We start from the raw sequence: 18,594 nt of genomic DNA, 5'->3' as shown, positions 1-18,594 counted from the left end.
TATAAAGTGCTGTGGAAACAAAGATTCAGATTTTGTTTGTACAGCAGGAGCTGGGACGTTAAGAGGACAAGGTGACATTCGAGTTAAACCTTAAAGTGTGAGGGTAGAGGGTTTGGACCAAGGCCGGGGAATAAGAAAGGTATTCCCATGCTGGGACCAAGCAGGGTAGAGGTTCAAAGGCATCGAGGAGAATAAATGGCTATGATCGTTTGTCCCTGAGATGCCTCTTCTGACTCTGGTCTCCAGATGTTTCCCTTTCCCTCAGCCAAGCCTTTCATCACATAAGTGAATTTGGAAGGTCAGTTTAGGTTTGCATTTCCAAATTAGGTTTCTCAGAATACCAGAATCCATTTAATGAATTCTCTTCCAGTGGCAAGTTCAGGCTTCTTTGGTATCTGGATTTGTTTCTACATAAATGAGTTCAGTTGTGAGTAGCAGTTCGTACCAGAAAGAATACTCTAGAATCAAAGGGGACCTCACTTGTGCTTACTACCTGTTGTTACATCCATTTGGTTCTCACTCTGGGTAACCCTTGTCTGTAGGCCGAAATGAGTCTTGGGGCACTGGAGTGGGCCCTTCTTTGTTGCCATCTATACCTTGTGGCTTTAGACTGGCCTTCTTACAAGGGCATGCTCTCTCTCTCTCCTTAAAGGGAAGAGAGCCCTCTGAGCTTAATTAGATTATGGTGTCTGAAAGAGAGAACCAAGGTGGCCTGCATCAACAAGACAGAGGTTTATTTCCCTCTCAGGTCAAACTGGAAGCAGTTGTCTGATGTCCTTCTGCTCTCATAGCTTAGTGATGATCTGGTGGAGAAATAGGGAGCAGGCTGTTCAGAGGGAAAAAAGAAGGGCTGTAGTACTTTTTTTTGGTGGAAGATGCAGGCATCAAGTGCTCTAATACTTATGGACACGTGCAGCCTGAGGAGACGACAAGTGGCCGTCCTAGAAGAGCCTCACCCTCCTCAGGTGACAATCTGCTCCCTGATCCAGAGCCTTGCAGGAAGTTGCTCTTTGTGCAGCCAAGCCTGAGCATTTGGGAAGTAGCTCTGTAGTCAGGCCATACTGTGTGGCTCATGGAACAATTGGCCAAGCTGTCTAAGAGAGCTCAACAGCAGACCACCATCACCCTATATTCAGATCTTTCTCGAGGATGCAGGACCAAGGTGGTCTCCTCTTCAGCTGCTTCTGCTACTGATGGGATTAATGCTGTTAGCTTTCCAATAAATTAATGGCTATAGTTACTTTAGTTTGGAGGTCATTAAAACTTGAATTTACAAATAAAAAACTGGATCGGGCAACAGTTTCTATATGTGTGTGGGTGAAGATACATCAGCTTAAATCACACCTTTGCTCAGATGTTTCCAGTGGCCAACTTTTTTATAAGGCCTTATACGATCTGCTTCTAGCCACATCATCTTCTCTCCCTCAACCTAATTCTAATTTCACTTCCAGCGAAGACATACAAGCTTCCTTGCTATTTATTGACTTCAAATTCCAATTGTTCATTGCTAACATATGAGAAAGCAGTGGGCTTTTGTATATTAACCTGGTTTCTTTATGACCTTGCTATAATCACTATTAGTTCCAGTGTTTTTGTTTTTTGTTTTTTGTTCTTGGTCAGTTCTTTGAGATTTTCTACATAGTCATGTCTATGCAAACAAAGATAGTTTTATTTCTTCTTTTCCAACCTGTGTAATATTTTCTTCTCTTATTGTACTAAGGATGTCTAGCACAATGCTGAATGGAAATGTTGAGAGAGGACATCCTTGCCTTGTTTCTGATCTTAAGGAGAAAGCTTTCAGTTCTTACCATTAAACATAAAGTTAGCCATAGACTTTTTGTAGATGTCCTTTGTTAAGGAAGATTCCCTCTTCTTAATTTTCTGAGGGTTTTTATCATGAGGAGTGTTGAATTTTGTCAAATGCTTTTTTTGCATCTTTGTCACAGGATTTTTCTTCTTTGGCCTGGTATAGTGGATTACATTAATTGATTTTTGAATGTTGAGCCAGCCTTGTGTACCTGGAATAAATCCCACTTGGTCGTAGTATATCATTTTTTCATACATTGGTGGGTTCAGTTTGCCAATATTTTTGCACCTGGGTTCATGAGAGATACTGATCTGCAGTTTTCCTTTCTCGTAATGTCTTTGTCTGATTAGAGTAATGCTGGCTGCATAAAAAGACTTAGGAAGTAGTCCCTGTGCCTGTTTCTTCAACACCAAAAGCCAACCCTTTGAGTCATCCACTTGCTGGCCCCCTGCCTGGAAAAGTCTTCTCCCCAGATTTCCATATGTTTCATGCTCTCCTTTCAAGTCTGTGCTCAGATATCCTTTTCTCAGTGAGGCGATCTCTGATTACATACTATTAAAATTGCAAATCTCCTCTTCTCTCATCTCTACTATTCCCCTTCCCTCCTTTATTTTTTCCATAGCACTGATCATCTTCTAAAATACTATATAACTTACTTGTTTTCTGCTGCCACCCACTAAGTATAGCTCTGTGAGGGTAGAGGTTTTGTCTTTTTTGTTGTTGTTGTTCATTGTTGTATTCTTCCTCCCTAGAATACCGCCTGGAACATAGTAGATGCTCAAATATTTGTTGAGTAAATGGATTTAAGCCATGACTAATAATGTAGTTATAGCCAAGAGGATCTGCAAAAATGAGTTATGTGTTTATATCTGAGGAGGAATGTTCCCAGGATCAGAGGAAAGTAAATATTGTTGATAGCTTTTATAAAATTTGGGAGGCATTTGACTACGTTTTGCTAATGAACTGTATCAACTTGGCCAAGTCAACTTACTTCTCTGGGCTTTGGTTTCTTTTATTTTTTATTTATTTATTTAAAAAAAAATTTGTTTTTAAGTTTATTTTTGAGACAGAGAGAGACAAAGCATGAATGGGGGAGGGTCAGAGAGAGGGAGACACGGAATCTGAAACAGGCTCCAGGCTCTGAGCTGTCAGCACAGAGCCCGACGCGGGGCTTGAACTCACAGACCGCGAGATCATGACCTGGGCCGAAGTTGGTCGCTTAACCGACTGAGCCACCGAGGCGCCCCTATTTTTTATTTTTTAAATGTTTATTTATTTTTGAGAAAGAGACAGAGCATGAGTGGGGGAGGAGCAGAGACTGAGGGAGACACAGAATTCGAAGCAGGCTCCAGGCTCTGAGCTGTCAGCACAGAGCCCGATACAGGGCTCAAACTCACAAACCAAACTCACAAACTGTGAGATCATGACCTGAGCTGAAGTCGGACGCTTAACCAACTGAGCCATCCAGGCACCCCTGGGCCTTGGTTTCTTAATCTTAAATTGTATTTTTGTAAATTAGATTTAAGGTCTTTTCTAAAGTTCTTGTTTGTTGAACTTAGTTTCTCAGTTGCAGAGTATTTTAACAAGGAGGGAATTTAGAGACCCTTAATTCCTGTGTTGTTTAGCCAGCAGATTAACTTCTGCCTGGAGAGCCCAGGCTTAACAGCTAGTATGGCAGCCCGATATCCTCTCTGATGGTTCTTGGGTGCCCCTTTGGGAGAGAGGCCTGGGTTGCGGTGCTGACATGGTGCTGAAGAGCTAGATGAACCTGCTGATAAGTATTCCATTGTATGGACACAGCACAAATGATTCATTCACCTGCTGATGGAGGTTTGGGTAGTTTCCACTTTGGGGGATTACAACTACAGCTTCAGTGGGCTTTCATGTACAAGTCTTAGTATGGACACATTATCCCTTCTCTTGAGTAAATATCTAGGGGTAGAGTGGTGAGGTCACAGAATATGTGTGCTTAAACACTTCTTAATATCTACAGAGTAAGGCGTGATCAATTATTAGCTTATACATTGGATAAGCTAAACAACTGGATTTTTGCAACAGTAAGGCTGTTGTTAACTTTGAAAACTGAAAACAGTCTCAGTAGAGTGGTAGGTGGGAAGTTTTTAGAATGGAATTAGGAAAAATTGTGAAGTGAGAAGTTTGGACAAGGGAGTGTTGATGACTTGAGTTTACTTACTGTGAAGATTAGCAGAGAATGAAGTTGTGGTATTTGGAAGGTGCAAATTGTTCATTTTTTTCCTAAGATTTTAAAAAATGTTTATTTTTGAGAGAGCGAGTTCACACAAGCAGGGGAGAGGGATAGGGTGGGGGACAGAGGATGTGAAGCGGGTTCTGAACTGACAGCTGCGAGCCCCATGTGGAGCTTGAACTCACAAACCCATGAGATCATTACCTGAGCTGAAGTTGGACGCTTAACTGACTGAGCCACCCAGGTGCCCTGTGAATTGTTCATTTTTAAATGGGTTATTTCATGTTATGTGAATTGTACTGCAATTATTTAAAAAAAAAAAAAAAGAACAAATTCCTGACACGCTGGTCACGCCTCAAGCCAATTAAATCTGAATCTCTGGGGGTGGGACCTGGGCTTTCACTTTTTTTTTTTTTTAAGTTTGTTTATCCTGAGAGAGGGAAAGTGCACATGCATGAGTGCGAGCAGGGGAGGGGCAGAGAGAGAGAATCCCCACTTGGAGCTCAAACCCATGAACCGTGAGATCATGACCTAAACTGAAATCAAGAGTTGGACGCTTAACCAACTGAGCCACCCTGGCATTCCTGGGCATTCATTTTTTAAAAACCTCTCCTGGTGATTGCATATGTAGCCACTGAGGATCCGTGATCTAAGTAGGGTTGGCAAACTTAATCTGTAAAGGGCCAGATAAATATTTTCAGCATTGAGAGCCATAAAGTCTCCATCTTCACTCTTTACCTCTGCTGTTGAAGCATGAAAGCACCCATCATCAACAAATGCTCATCAACAAATGAGCATAGTGTGTTTCAATAAAACTTAAAATAACAGGCAATGGGCCAGAGTTTGCCCACCATTGATCTAAAGGCTAGATGATGGGAGAAGGGTTTCTAGAGCCTTGAGGGGTTGGAAGGTGACCTAGGCAGAACCAGATCCAGAACTCTGTTTTGTTGCCAATTTTAATTCTTCACATTGGACATACACTTGAGAATAAACATCTCAGTGTTAAAAACAAAATGTTAAGCCAATACTTGTATTTAATTCCAGCTGCAAAAGACAAGGAAAAGAATAAAGAGAAGAAATTCAAAGAATTTGTGAGAGTGAAGCCAAAGAAAAAAAAGAAAAAGAAAAAGAAAACCAAACCTGGTAATTTTCCCCTTCACTTGGGTTTCCTACCATGGGATTAGGAGGGGTTACTTTCTCCCCATTCCTGGCCTCTGAGCCTGCACTGAGGAGAGGAGGGGCCAGTGGGCCTTTACTGGAGTTTGTGGGATCAGCTTAGCATGAACCCTGGCAGGGCAGGAGTCTGCTCAACCTGGGTGTTAAAAGGGCACATTGACATTTAGGAAGGCCTTCTTTCTTGGCTGCGTTGGCCACCGTGCCCTATCATAGGATAGTGCACATGAAAGCATTATAATAGGAGAGGATATGCAGATTAATGGCTATTTGCATACGCAACTCTTTTTTATTTTAAAGATTTTATTTTATTTTATTTTTATTTTTTAAGTAGGCTTCATGCCCAGTGCAGGGCATGAACTCATGATCCTGAGATCAAGATTTGCATGCTTCACCAACTGAGCCAGCCATGCACCCTTAAAGATTTTATTTATTTTTATTTATTTTTTAATGTTTATTTATTTTTGAGAAAGAGAGAGCCCAAGTCAGGGAAGGGCAGAGAAAGGGAGACACAGAATCCAAAGCGGGCTCCAGGCTCTGACCTGTCAGCACAGAGCCCTACTCAGGGCTTGAACTCACAAGCCGTGAGATCATGACCTGAGCCGAAGTTGGACACTTAACCAATTGAATCAACTAGGTACCCATAAAGATTTTGTTTTTAAGTAATCTACACCTAACATGGGGCTTGAACTCATGATTCTGAGATTGAGTCGCATGCTCCACTGACTCAACCAGCCAGGCTCCCCTTTTAAAATTTGTTCTGTTTGTTTTGTTTTTGTTTTTGTTTTAATAATCTCTATACCCAGCACAACATGGGGCTTGAACTCACAACCCCGAGATCAAGAATCACAGGTTCTAGAGACTAAGCCAGGCAGGCACCCCTTACATACACAACTCTTAAACACATACCTCTAAATCTTTCAAGAAAGGATTACTTCTTGAAAATTGTGTGTCTAGCTCCCACAAAAATGTTGATTAAGAAAATCAGGGTTCCAACCTTGGGAGCTAAAGGGATGCCATGTTTTATTTTCAGTGTTATCTTCTGGCTTAGAAAACCAATCTTACCAGGAAAAGAGGGAGAAGGGTGATGGTGAGGAGGAAGCTTTTGGTTTTGAGGTTTTTCAAGGTAGCTGGAAGTATTAATCCCTAAATCTGTCCTCCACACCCCTTTGTTGTTGACTTGCTCCTCAGACTTTGAGTTGTTTGAACGGCAGTGCTGTTGGTTGGATGGGATTGATTCTGGAATGCCTTGATGATGTGTTGGGGTACTAATTCCTTCCTGATCCTGTTCTTTCAGAATGCCCTTGCAGTGAGGAAATCAGTGATACATCTCAGGAACCTTCTCCACCCAAGGCATTTGCTGTCACCAGGTGTGGGTCCTCACATAAGCCTGGGGTCCATATGAGCCCGCAGCTCCATAGCTCAGAATCTGGAAACCATAAAGGGAAAGTGAAAGTAACTGGTAAGGAGGCTGTCTGCTGGCTTCATCATTTGAATAGGACCACAGTCTGAGAAGGCTGGATTTATATTGACACTGTAACTTACTTCCCAGGTCCTCTGCAAGTACAGTGGGTTATATTTTCAAAATAAAAAACTACATCAAATAAAAGAAAGGCTATTAGCTGTGCCTTTCCTAAACTTCCCTTTTCTCTAACTTTGGTCTATTTTGGTCTTGGTTGAATGCCATTCCAGTGTGTCTATAACCAAATCCATTATACCCCATCCTCTTGCACACTTGCCCTTCTCAAGCCTTCATTTCTTATTGATGGACTCTGCATTTAACCTGGTTGCTTGTGGAAATCTGAGTCAACCTTGAAACCTCCTCTTCTGTAGCAATTTAGAGGGTGATTGTGAGTTTGGAAGGGATTAATAAGTATATGGAAACTACTTTGAACAGTATCTGGTACAAAATAAGTGGTCAGTAAAGCTTAGCTGTAATTATAACTTATGAGGCACCAAGATCTAGTGATTCTAGTTCTGATTATCCCTGGAATCTACCCACTTCATTTCCCACTGTCTACAGAGTTTTTAAGGTGGATCTGGATATAGACTTGATGGTAAGTCAGTTCCTGGCTGGAGGGGATGAGATGGAGGAACATATTTGAGTCATTAGGATGATCTGTGTAGTTGATGGGGAGTTGGACCTTCTCTGCTGTTGTGCTCTGTGACCTTGAGTAGCCACTTACCTTGGGCCTCACTCAGTAAAATGAGGAAATGGAGTTCAGTTCATTGCCAGGTAGCATACATCATTTAGGCTGTCATTAGATGACAGGCCCAAGGAATAGATTGGAGTTCCCATTTCTGAGTTCTGTGAAAGTTCATAGAGAAGTGGGGCTGTAAGGTCATTTCCACTCTTGACATCCTAAGTTTTTAGAAAGATTATAACTATAATTTAAAATAGTGACTGTTGTTTTCCTTTTCCTCTCAGAGGAGGATAATCTGAGTGAGTCCTCTTCTGAGAGCTTTCTTTGGAGTGACGAGGAGTATGGCCAAGATGTTGATGTGACTACCAACCCAGACGAGGAACTCGATGGGGACGACCGCTATGATTTTGAAGTGGTCCGCTGCATCTGTGAGGTTCAGGAAGAAAATGACTTCATGATTCAGGTAGGTAGAGCTTCCAGGAGACGGACGTTGAGAAACACAAACTAGTCCTTAGAGGGAATTTTGAGCGACTGCAGTTTGAGGCCAATAAACACAATAGGTCATGTTAGAAGCCTCAGCCAGATAGGCAGTAATAGCAGAAGCACTTGAGCTTTACTTTGTAGTGCAGCTTCCTCTGAATCTCAGACTGGTGTAAATAGCCCATTAGTAGAGTAAGAGAAGACTTGAGATACCACTGAGTCTGAAAGTCTCCTGCTCTGCTTGGGGCAGTTGGGACCCACCAATGGAAGAGGCTTGCCTGTGGTCACACAGTAAGGAGTTGAATAACAGGGATCCAAATCTCTGGAGTGGCAGCTGAATCTTCCTATGGTCCCTTACTTTCTCTCTGATATAAAATTTCTGTATGGCCTAAAGAAATGGAGGCCAGTTTTATAACTTGTCTGTTTCTTATTATTTTCCTAACATTTGTATCTGTCATCTCCATCCCTGGATTTGCCTATGGGGTAGGCCTCCTCTGCTGCTTGGGGAGACCATCACTGGCCAGAGCCTGCTTGCCTCTGGCCCTTCTCTTGCTCTTAATGACAGTTCTGGTGAAGGTGGCTGCTGTCTGGCTGACTCTAAAGGCTGTTGTAAATACCCTGCGTGTCTTGGCAGCTGCCTGGACTGTCCAAGGAACCTGAGTTTTTAAAGTAAGTCATGGTTATATTGGTTAGGATTCTTTGGGTATTTGTTTTTGAATAGCCTTCATGGTAATCTCTGGGAATTCAGAGTACATGAATGGTTTCAAATAGTACCTTGTATTTATGACCTTTAGTAAGCCTCAGGTCACTGGTTTTCAGACCTTTTCAACATCAGAACCCCTTTTCCTATGAATTCTTTCATAGAATCACAAAATGTCTAACAAGTTAAATGCAGTAGTTTTGAAAATTCAGAATAAGTCGTCTTCACTTTTGAGTTCAGAAATGTGAATGTTATGCTTTTCCTTTTTTTTTTTTTAATGGCATGCTTTTCCCTATGAAGTCTCATATGCCATCAGGGTTCTGAGTGACAGTTGCCAACTTGGAGCATTTCAGTGATTCAGTAGGTTTTCTCTTTTTGTGACATGGCCATTTGTATAGGTGACTCTTCCTAAACAGCAGGCTGTGTGGTCATTTTGGTTAAACAGAGATGGGAGGGAAAGCTTTGTTCCGAGTATAGCACAATAGTGAGCAAGCCTAGCAGTACAGAATTATATGTACTGGTGGGTTGTGTTGTCTTAGTCTTGACTTCAAGTTTGGAATACATTTGAATGTGCATTTTTTGTTTTAGTTTTGAAAAATAGACCTATTTTTAAAAAGACACCCATTTGCAGAAGCTCAGTAGACTAGAACTTGAAAACTAATACAACATGGAAACTGTTGTTTTAGTAGAATATTTTTTTGAGTTTGGTTTTTAAAAGGATGTCGAGGGGTGCCTGGGTGGCTTGGTCGGTTAAGTGTCCGACTTCGGCTCAGGTCATGATCTCACGGTCTGTGAGTTCAAGCCCCGCGTCGGGCTCTGTGCTGACGGCTCAGAGCCTGGAGCCTGTTTCAGATTCTGTGTCTCCCTCTCTCTCTGCCCCTCTCCTGTTCATGCTCTGTCTCTCTCTGTCTCAAAAATAAATAAACGTTAAAAAAAAATAATAAATTAAAAAAAAAATAATAAAAGGATGTTGATTGGGAAACGTGGGTGGCTCAGTTGGTTAAGCGTCTGACTTCGGCTCAGCTCATGATCTCACCAGCTCATGAGTTCAAGCCCCACGTCGAGCTCTGTGCTGACAGCTCAGAGCCTGGAGCCCACTTTGGATTCTGTGTCTCCCCCTCTCTCTGCTCCTCCCCCACTCATGCTCTGTCTCTCTCACTCACTCTCTCCTTCAAAAATAAACAAACATTAAAAAAAATTAAAAAAAAAAAGGATGTTGATTGTTAGTTTTTATCTTTACTCTGTGGGCGTGTGCTCAGTTCTGGGCTTTGGAAGCCTGGTTTGATCTTCATTTGTCCATAGGAATCTTTAGTGGGTGAGTAATGAAGGGTCTTCCTGGCAAGACTATTCTAGTTAATTAGTATAAGAGACCTGCTTCTAATTCACTGTACTTTTTCCATTGATTTTCCTATAAGTAGCAAGGATTAGAGGGGGTTTGGGCAGGGGGAGAACTTTGTGTGTCATTATGTGCTAAATGAAGAAACTTACTTAGGTTTGGAGCTGTTGAGGCCATACCAGCTGTTATAAGGCAGAGTCTGGAAGTGACTTCCATCTCCAACTTCCTAGGCTCTACATGGTCATCTCCTAGCTCAGCTCAGCTCAGCTCAATGCTTGTGACTTCCTGTCTGGTATTGTGGTGATGATGAGCTCACTTCGGAACACCTTGGATTTTGCTGTGGAAGACTTTTCTGTGCTGTCTGCTTGCTGTCCAGCTGGTTTTATGGCATAGAAGGACAGTTTTGACTTCCTGTCATGAGCAATATACCTTTTCCACTCAGTAACTTTAGCAAAAGGCATACATTTGGAGGGAGCTAACTGGAACAAATATAATTTAAACTTCATAAATGTATTCATTTACATGTGTTCATCACCTAGGAAGATGCAATAATTATTTTTTAAATAAATTTTTAACTTACATTGATAATTTGCACCACCCTAGAATACATTTAGAGTTAGTTATGTAGAAGAGGCATACCTTACTTTAAAGGAATAATTTTCTCTAATCATTTTAATTACTTTATTGGTATTAGATTTTATTTGCCAGTGCTAATAATTTATATCATTGGGAGGTTAATAATCATGAATATTTGATAAATCTTTGTGCCGCATTAAAAATGAACATCAGGAAATCCATTTGATACTCAAATTATTTTAATTGCTTTAGGGCAGGTTTGGGCAAACTTTTTCTTAAAGGGCTAGGTGATAAATTTTGTAGGCTTTGAGGGCCATGTGGTCTTTGTTGCAACTACTCAGCTCTGCCTCAATCATGTGTAGGCATTATGTAATGAATGAACATGGCTGTGTTCATATGAGACTTTATTTACAAAAACAGGACTTGAACTGAATTTAGCCTCTGGGCAGTAGTTTGCCCTAGACTAATAATATTTGTTAGGTTATGTGCCAAACCCAGTAAAAATTGTGTAGCAGTTTTAAACAGAAGCCCATTTTAAAAGCTTTGTTTGTTTTAAAATTTATATTGTTTATTTGTTGCTGGCTAATGCATTCACATAGTTCAAAGTCCAAAAGGTATATACATAGATATACAGGGGAAATCTGACCCCCCACTTCTCCTTCCCTCAAAGCAGCCCTTATCAACTTCTCATGTAGCATTCTGGAAACACTCTGTGACTAATCAAGCAATAACAAATATATTCTCTACATTTTTTTCCTTTTTTTTTTTGGTGTAAAATAACAAAATTTACCATTTTAAACCATTTTTAAGTGTATGTGGCATTAGGTGAATTGGCATTGAGTACATTCACATTGCTGTGCAACTATCTTTTTTTTTTTTTTTAAACACAAATGTTTTATATGTAGTATTTTCAGTATCTTCTCATTTAACAATAGTTGAAGACTATTCCATTTTCAAACATAAAAAAGCTTTTTCATTTTTTTTAATGTTTTATTTTTTGAGAGAGAGTACAGGTGGGGGAGGGGCACAGAGAGAGAGGAGGACAGAGGATCCGAAGCAGGTTCTGCACTGACAGGCTTACAACGGCGAGCCCAATGCAGGGCTCAAACCCATGAACTGTGAGATCATGGCCTGAGCCGAAGTTGGATGCTTAACTGACTGAACCACCCAGGAGCCCCTTCATTTTTTTTTTTTTTTTTTTTTTATGGCTGCATAATGAATGGATAGATCATCATTTATTTAACCCTTCCCCTGTTGATGACATATAGATTGTTTCTAACCTTAACAGTAATGTAATGAATAATTTTGTGTAGGTGTATCTATGAGACCAAGTTTTGGAAGTAGAATTCCTGGGCCACAGGTTATGTGCATGTCTAAATTTGACAAATGTTATTTTTCTCATAGCAATATTATATAAACCCTCCCTGAAGGTTGTACCAAAGAAAAGTCTTAGGAGCACCTTGTTCAGTACCGAGTATTATCAGACTTTATCTTTGCTTTTCAGATAAGTGAAAAAATAGTCTTATTGGTATAACCATTTTGTAATTTATTTTTAAATACACTTAAAAAAAAGTTTCGTATTTGTAGCATTTGGAAAATGCAGAAAATCACGAAGAAGAAAACAATTACCCGTATTATTTTTACCCCAGGGATAACTGCTGTTAATATTTTGGAACACACATATACATGTGTATATAAATGAAAATTATGCTCTATAAATAGTTTTTTATGAGACTAACACATTTATAAAAGTAGCAAATGTTTATTATAAAAACTTCAGACAGTGCATAAATGTATAAAGAATTAGTTGATATTTATAGGGGCATCTGACTGGCTCAGTCAGTAGAGCATTTGACTCTTGATCTTGGGGTCATCAGTTTGAGCCCCATGTTGGGTATAGATATCACTGAAATAAACTAAAAAAAAAAGGATTACTTGATATTTTTATGTAATCCCCAAACCTAGAAATGCTGATGTGTATTGCATATTATTAGTTGGGTTTATTTGAACATCTTTTTATTTAAGAATTAGATTTTTTTTAAAAATATTCATTTAGTTTTGAGAGAGAGAGTACAAGTGGGGCAGGGGCACAGAGGTAGACAGAAGATCTGAAGATAGCTGTTCACAGACAGCAGACAGCCCAATGTGGGGCTCAAACCCATGAGCCACGAGATTATGATTTAAGCCAAAGTCAGACACTTAACCGAATGAGCCACCCAGGTGCCCCCAAAGAATCTAATTCTTGGGGCGCCTGGGTAGCTCAGTTGGTTGAGCATCTGACTTCAGCTCAGGTCATGATCTTACCACTTGTGTGTTCATACCCTGCATCGGGCTTTGTGCTGACAGCTCAGAGCCTAGAGTCTGCTTTGGATTCTGTGTCTCCCTCTCTCTCTGTCCCTCCCCCACTCGCACATTGTCTTTCTCTCTCTCTCTCAAAAATAGACATTTTAAGAAAAAGATTTTTTTCCTTTGACTTGTCTGTTCATGTCCTTTATCCATCTTTCTGTGTATGGTTGGTTGTTTTCCTACTTGTTTGTATAGCCTTTTTGTAGACACATTCTTGTATCAGTTGTGAGAAGAGTTAAAAATATTTGAATATTTGTATCTGCTTTGTCATCTTTTGACTTCCAGATTTTTTGAATCAACTATATCAAACTTTTCTTTGATGGCTTCTGAGATTTGAATAACAATTGTTTCCTCATTAGAAGTTCATAAAAATTTATAACAGAATTCTCTCATGGTTGATTCTGATACTTTTGAAGTTTCACTTGTTTTTCTTAAAGCTGTATAAATATTTGAACCACCTGGAATTTTTCTTGGTATAAGGTGTGAGAGCTATGGCTACCCAGTTGTCCCAACACATGCCTCATTATTGAGATGTTACCTTTTCTTACTTTATTTCCATATGTATTTGGATTGCTTTTTTGGATTCTCCTTTTCCATTGATCCATCTGTTTATATATTGCTTGGACAATTCTATTTTACTTATTTTATCTTTGTAATATTTTTTAAATATCTGATAGGGCTAGTACCCCCTTTTATTCTTTTTTTAACAAATTTCCTGGCTGTTAATTTTAGGATCAGCTTCTATCCAGTTCCACAGCTATTCATTTATTGCTTATTTTTATTACTTTTTAAATTTTTATTATTTTCATAAATTTAACCTAAGGACAAAAGACATCATTATGATGACTCTTGCTATCCAGGAATAAGATATACCTTACCGTTGAATTAAGTCTTTGTGTCCTTTAAATAGTATTTTAGAATTTTCTTCATGAGATTTTGCATGTTTTATTCTTAGATATTCTTGGATATCTTATCTTAGATATTCTGTTCTTAGATAGTCTTAGGTTTATTCTTAGATATTTTACCCTTTCTGTTATTATTCTTGTTCATTTCTAAATTTAAACTTCTAAAAATGAATGCCAAACCCATATGTAAAAAGTTATTTTAAAGTTTTCAACTTAGCTATATTTGACTGAATTTTAGTGAACCCTAGTTCTCAAGACACTTAAAAACTCATTGGTGAGACAGGCTTTCATTCTTAATTCTCTTTTCTGCTACTAACTCCCTGTGTTATTGTGCACTCTTTACTTTCCCTCTCAGCCCTAGTTCCCTCATCTGTCAGTTGAAGAATTTGGATCGGTTCTGCATCTGTCTTCCAGCTTTGCTTCCAGCTATTGATTCTGATGCAGTTAGCCTTCTAGAGGATTCATATTTGCCCACGAAAGCCCTCTTGATGCCAGGGCCTGTCTGACTCCAAATAGATGAGGACTTTAGTTCCTTGTGGCTAGGCTGGTGGCCCACCCTAAAGGCCATGCTGGGAAGGAAGGAAGCTCATTGTCCACCTTCCAGAGCTGTCCACTTGGTTGGGTAGTTAAAGGCTTAGGGTCCTGATTTGAGATTGTATGAAATGTCCTAGTATCTGATTTGGTATCACTTTTCCTTTCCATTCCCTCCTCTGGACCCTTAGCCCTCAGGCTTACTATCCTCAGGCCATCCACACAACTCCCAGTGCTGCCCTCATTCATTGTCTTCTTCTTTCTTTCCCCCTTTGGCTCCTCCCCCTTCTTCTCCCCACTTTCCCTATAGCCCCTTACCCAAATAAGGCAGTGGAGCCTCAGGGAAAAAGAACTAGCTTTGCCATTAGCCAGGCCTGTGTTCGGACAGGCTTCTCTTCACCATTGCTTCTCTTCAGCTGTGTGACCTTTGGTAAGATTTAGAGAGAATAAACTTGAAGTGCTAACATGTGATTACTCCAGGAGCTAGCAAAGTAAATTAGGTTGTCCATTAGTAGTAGTAATAGGTGCCTAATACATAAAGGCTATGTGCTGGACTCTGTGATGGGAACTTTTATATATATATGACTGGTGGTTCCTCACAAACAGCCCCACATGGTCAGTAGGAATAGTACCCGATTTTGTAAATGGAGAAAACTGAAGCCCCAGGAGGAGAAGTGACCTATGCAAGGTCATACAGCTAATGAATGTCTGAGCTAGAATTCAAACTTGGGTTTTGTCATTCCAAGTTAAATCTTCCTCTGAGGACTTGAACAGTTTTTCCTCTGTTCTCATAAAGCGATCAGAAAAGTGAAGCCTCTAGAAATGGAGAGAAAACAGTCATTTTTGTAAGATCACACTATTTTATAGATCTAAAAATGATCTTCATCTGTGCTGTCCAGTGCAAAAGCCACCAACCTCATGTGGCTGTTGAGCACTTAGGATGTGGCTAATAGGACCAAGGAACTGAATTTTAACTTAATTTGTTAAATGTAAAGAGCCACAGGTGGCCAGTGGCTGCCATGGTGGCAGGCACAGTTGTAGATGAGGGGTTGCAGCTCAGCTCCTGAGTAGGTCAATTGGGAGTGCTCTCCCTCCCTGATCCTTCTCCTGCCCCTCCCCTTATAGTGGGTCTTATTTTTGGATAGAGGATACCTTCTGAGTTTAATTTTTATTGCTTCTTTAATTCTAACAGTGTGAAGAGTGCCAGTGCTGGCAGCATGGGGTCTGCATGGGATTACTGGAAGAAAATGTGCCAGAGAAATACACCTGTTATGTTTGCCAAGACCCTCCAGGTAGAGATTTCTGGAGTCAGGGATGTTAACAAATGTAGCCTTTTCCACAGCTGGCTGTGAAGCAGCCTGTCTGTGGTCTTGAGACTCATTTCTTCGACATTGGCTAGACTGACTCCTCCTTGCCCCTGCTGCTAGCTCACTTGGCCTGCTGTCCTGAACTTAGCAGTGAGAGAGTATGTGTAAAGCCTGTGGAAGGCCTGGCCTGGAGCTAGAATTATTTTTTTATTGTTATGAAAATGGTATAAGATAAGATCTATCCTCTTAACAAATTTTTAAGTATACAATACACTATTGTTTATAAAGTGTAAACACAGCATTGTACAGCAGGTCTCTAGAACTTTTTCATCTTGCATGACTGAAACTCTAAAAATTGTGTAATGCCTTACAGATATGCGTGTCATCCTTGCTTAGGGGCCATGCCAGTCTTGTCTGTATTGTGCCAGTTTTAGAATATGTGCTGCTGGAGCAAGCACCTTTTCCTTTTATTGAGGGTTCATGAAGAGGTGGGCTCTGTCTTTGGCTTTTTGGGGCTGTTGGAGGTTAGGAATATGCCTCTGCTCCCTCTGGTGGCACCTGCCCTCCATTGCATCACCTGGAAGAGAGATCTGCGGTTGAGGAGAAGGGGAAAGGTATATATAGTTGGTAGAGCTTGACTGCTACCCAAAGCAGTGAATTAATTCCTTAGCAGAATCAGTTAAGTTTCATTGTTCATGGCCTCATGGCTGGCCTGTGGCTCTTAGGTGCCCCTTTCCAGAAGTCTTAAACCTGTGGTTCTTGTCTTGCTGTCAGTGGAGTGGTTACATCTTCTCCCTTCACCACCGGTAAAGTTTCTCCCCTTGGCTCCAGTCCCATGATCCCCTTACAAGGCTAGACAGTGTTCAAGAGCCTCTACTTCTGTTGATTCTTTTAGTCCTATGAGGTGGGTCTGGTAGGAGCTCCTATTCCTGTTTTTACTTATGAGGAAGAAATTGGTGCCTAGGGACATGAATGACTTTCCCAATCTCATAAAGAAAATTGGAATTAGAACTGGCTTGTGGGGCCAAATCTTGATTTTGTTGGTTGTGTAGGGAGGGTCTAGTCACCAGTTTGTTTTCTAGCAAGTGTGTCCCTTTGGGACCTGATAACCTCAGTCATGGTACTGTATCTCCTTGTGCTGGATGAGTCTATAGATGGAGAGGAATCTGCCCACTTGCTGCTTTTTCCCAAGGAAAGAATATGGTCAGAAGATTAGTCTGTGAATCATAGAATACTATCCATGGGCAGGATCTCAGAGACCACTCAGTTTAGCCCTGATATTTGATAGGTGAGCAAATACAGGCCCAGAAGGAACATGAAGGGGCCAAGGTCAGTCAGCCAGATAATGCTAGATAGGAGAGGAGAACCACTGCCTTGACCTTTGTCTTGTAAAATAGGTGTTACAGCTCTGAATCCTGCTGCTCAGGCCCCTCCTGCAGCAGCTGCCTCTGAGAGGCCACACATAATCCCTGGGGCGCCTTGGCACTGTTTACAAATCTGTTTATTATCTCTCACTCCTTCCCTCCATTTCCCCCTTTTTACAAATCATACACACCATCTTCATCAACTCCTCTGCACTCCTTTGAACTTTTACAACTCTAATTGCCAACACTGCAAATAGACTCCTCCTTGAATTGAGTGCTGTCTTTTACATTTAAAGGCAGTGTTTGACTCTGCAGTGTCTTGGGCCAGGAGTTTAACCTAACACTTATTCTTTAAAGGTTACTTATAGATGTTTTTAACAGAATCGAGGTGCATCCCTACCATGTGTTTTAGTAAAGCCAGAAAGAGCCCAAGAACCTTGATAGATATTACATGGGTTATTTAAGGGTTTTTATAGATAGTGGGAGGTAAAAATGCCTGTCTGGTTGAAATCTGTTCTCTAGGTTTTTGGAGCAGGAAACACCACCAAGTCATGTATGGTTGTGTTTTCAGTTCTTCCTAAGGATCCCTGTAATGAGTAAGATCACTGAAACCGTCCAATTCATATGTCACTTTAACAGATGGGAAATGGAGGTTCAGAGAAGGGAGAGTGCCTGACTATTTAGTAAGGTGGTATGTGACAGTTGGAAGGAGGACTTGGACCTTGTTTTCATTTGATAAATCCATTTCAGATGTATTTTGCTAAATGCTGGGGTTACAACTATGAATAAGGTGCTTCCTATTATTCTTGCTCTTAGTGGAGTTGGCGCCAGAAACAGATGTCAGAATAAGTAAAATAAGCAAGAAGATGTTAGATAGGGATGAATGCTTTGGGGTGGGGGGGGGGGGGGGAGGGGGTGGGGAGGAGGAAGCAACCAGATAGGGAATGAGTAGGAGACTTTTGAAGAGGCTTTCTTACTTTGGAAGATAACAAAAGGCCTCTCTGAGGAGGTGGAAAGATGCCAGTTCTGTGGCTTGGGGAATGGTACTCCAGACAGAGAGGATGTTAGGATAGAGATCCTAAGACTGAAAAGTGGGATATGTTCCAGAAACTGAAAGGAGGCCACTGTAAGGGTAAGGCAAGGAGGGCAGGAAGGAGCTGGGTGCTGTTGGCCTCATTAGGCCAGTGTTAGGGCTTTGGCTTTTCTTTTGTATGTAGTAGGAAGTCATTGAAGGTTTTAAATAGGAGAGGTAATGATGTGATTTAAATTTAAAGAGGTACCCAGGTTCCCACTCCACCTCTGGCCAGTTCTAGGAGTTCAGGAAATTTACATCTTACTGCTTTATCCCCAACCCCTATTAGGGAGCCCGGCATGTAGTAAATGTATATTGGATGAATGAATAAAATGAACACACCAATCCATCCTTCCAATAATTTATGTGATGATTGTACAATGATGCAGTGGTTTCCATCAGGCCATGTATTAACTCTCTTATTGTCACTGCTTTAGGTCAGAGGCCTGGCTTCAAGTACTGGTATGACAAGGAGTGGTTGAGCAGGGGACATATGCGTGGCCTGGCATTCTTAGAAGAGAACTACTCCCACCAGAATGCCAAGAAGATTGTGGCCACCCACCAGCTTCTTGGAGATGTACAGAGAGTGATCGAGGTTCTGCATGGCCTGCAGCTCAAGATGAGCATCTTACAGTAAGTGCGGCACC

The 18,594-nt window shown here is 40.9% G+C and overlaps 1 protein-coding gene and 1 non-coding gene across 2 annotated transcripts in view; one reads left to right on the top strand and one right to left on the bottom strand.

The window, feature by feature from the left end:
- The window catches only part of PHF20 (PHD finger protein 20), a 46,346-nt gene that overhangs the window by 11,293 nt on the left and 16,459 nt on the right, over positions 1–18,594 (top strand). Inside the window, exons 2-6 of the mRNA XM_049650873.1 lie at positions 5,058–5,156; positions 6,484–6,648; positions 7,615–7,793; positions 15,397–15,496; positions 18,385–18,580. Of these exons, the coding sequence (XP_049506830.1) occupies positions 5,058–5,156; positions 6,484–6,648; positions 7,615–7,793; positions 15,397–15,496; positions 18,385–18,580 (739 nt within the window). The remainder of the gene's footprint in view (positions 1–5,057; positions 5,157–6,483; positions 6,649–7,614; positions 7,794–15,396; positions 15,497–18,384; positions 18,581–18,594) is intronic.
- On the bottom strand, positions 15,863–15,969 carry LOC125937236 (U6 spliceosomal RNA). Its single transcript, XR_007462319.1, has one exon. It is a non-coding gene; the product is annotated as a U6 spliceosomal RNA (small nuclear RNA).

Source organism: Panthera uncia (assembly GCF_023721935.1).
Source record: "Panthera uncia isolate 11264 chromosome A3 unlocalized genomic scaffold, Puncia_PCG_1.0 HiC_scaffold_11, whole genome shotgun sequence".
Lineage (NCBI taxonomy): Eukaryota > Metazoa > Chordata > Mammalia > Carnivora > Felidae > Panthera > Panthera uncia.
This window is presented reverse-complemented; position numbering and strand designations above follow the sequence as displayed.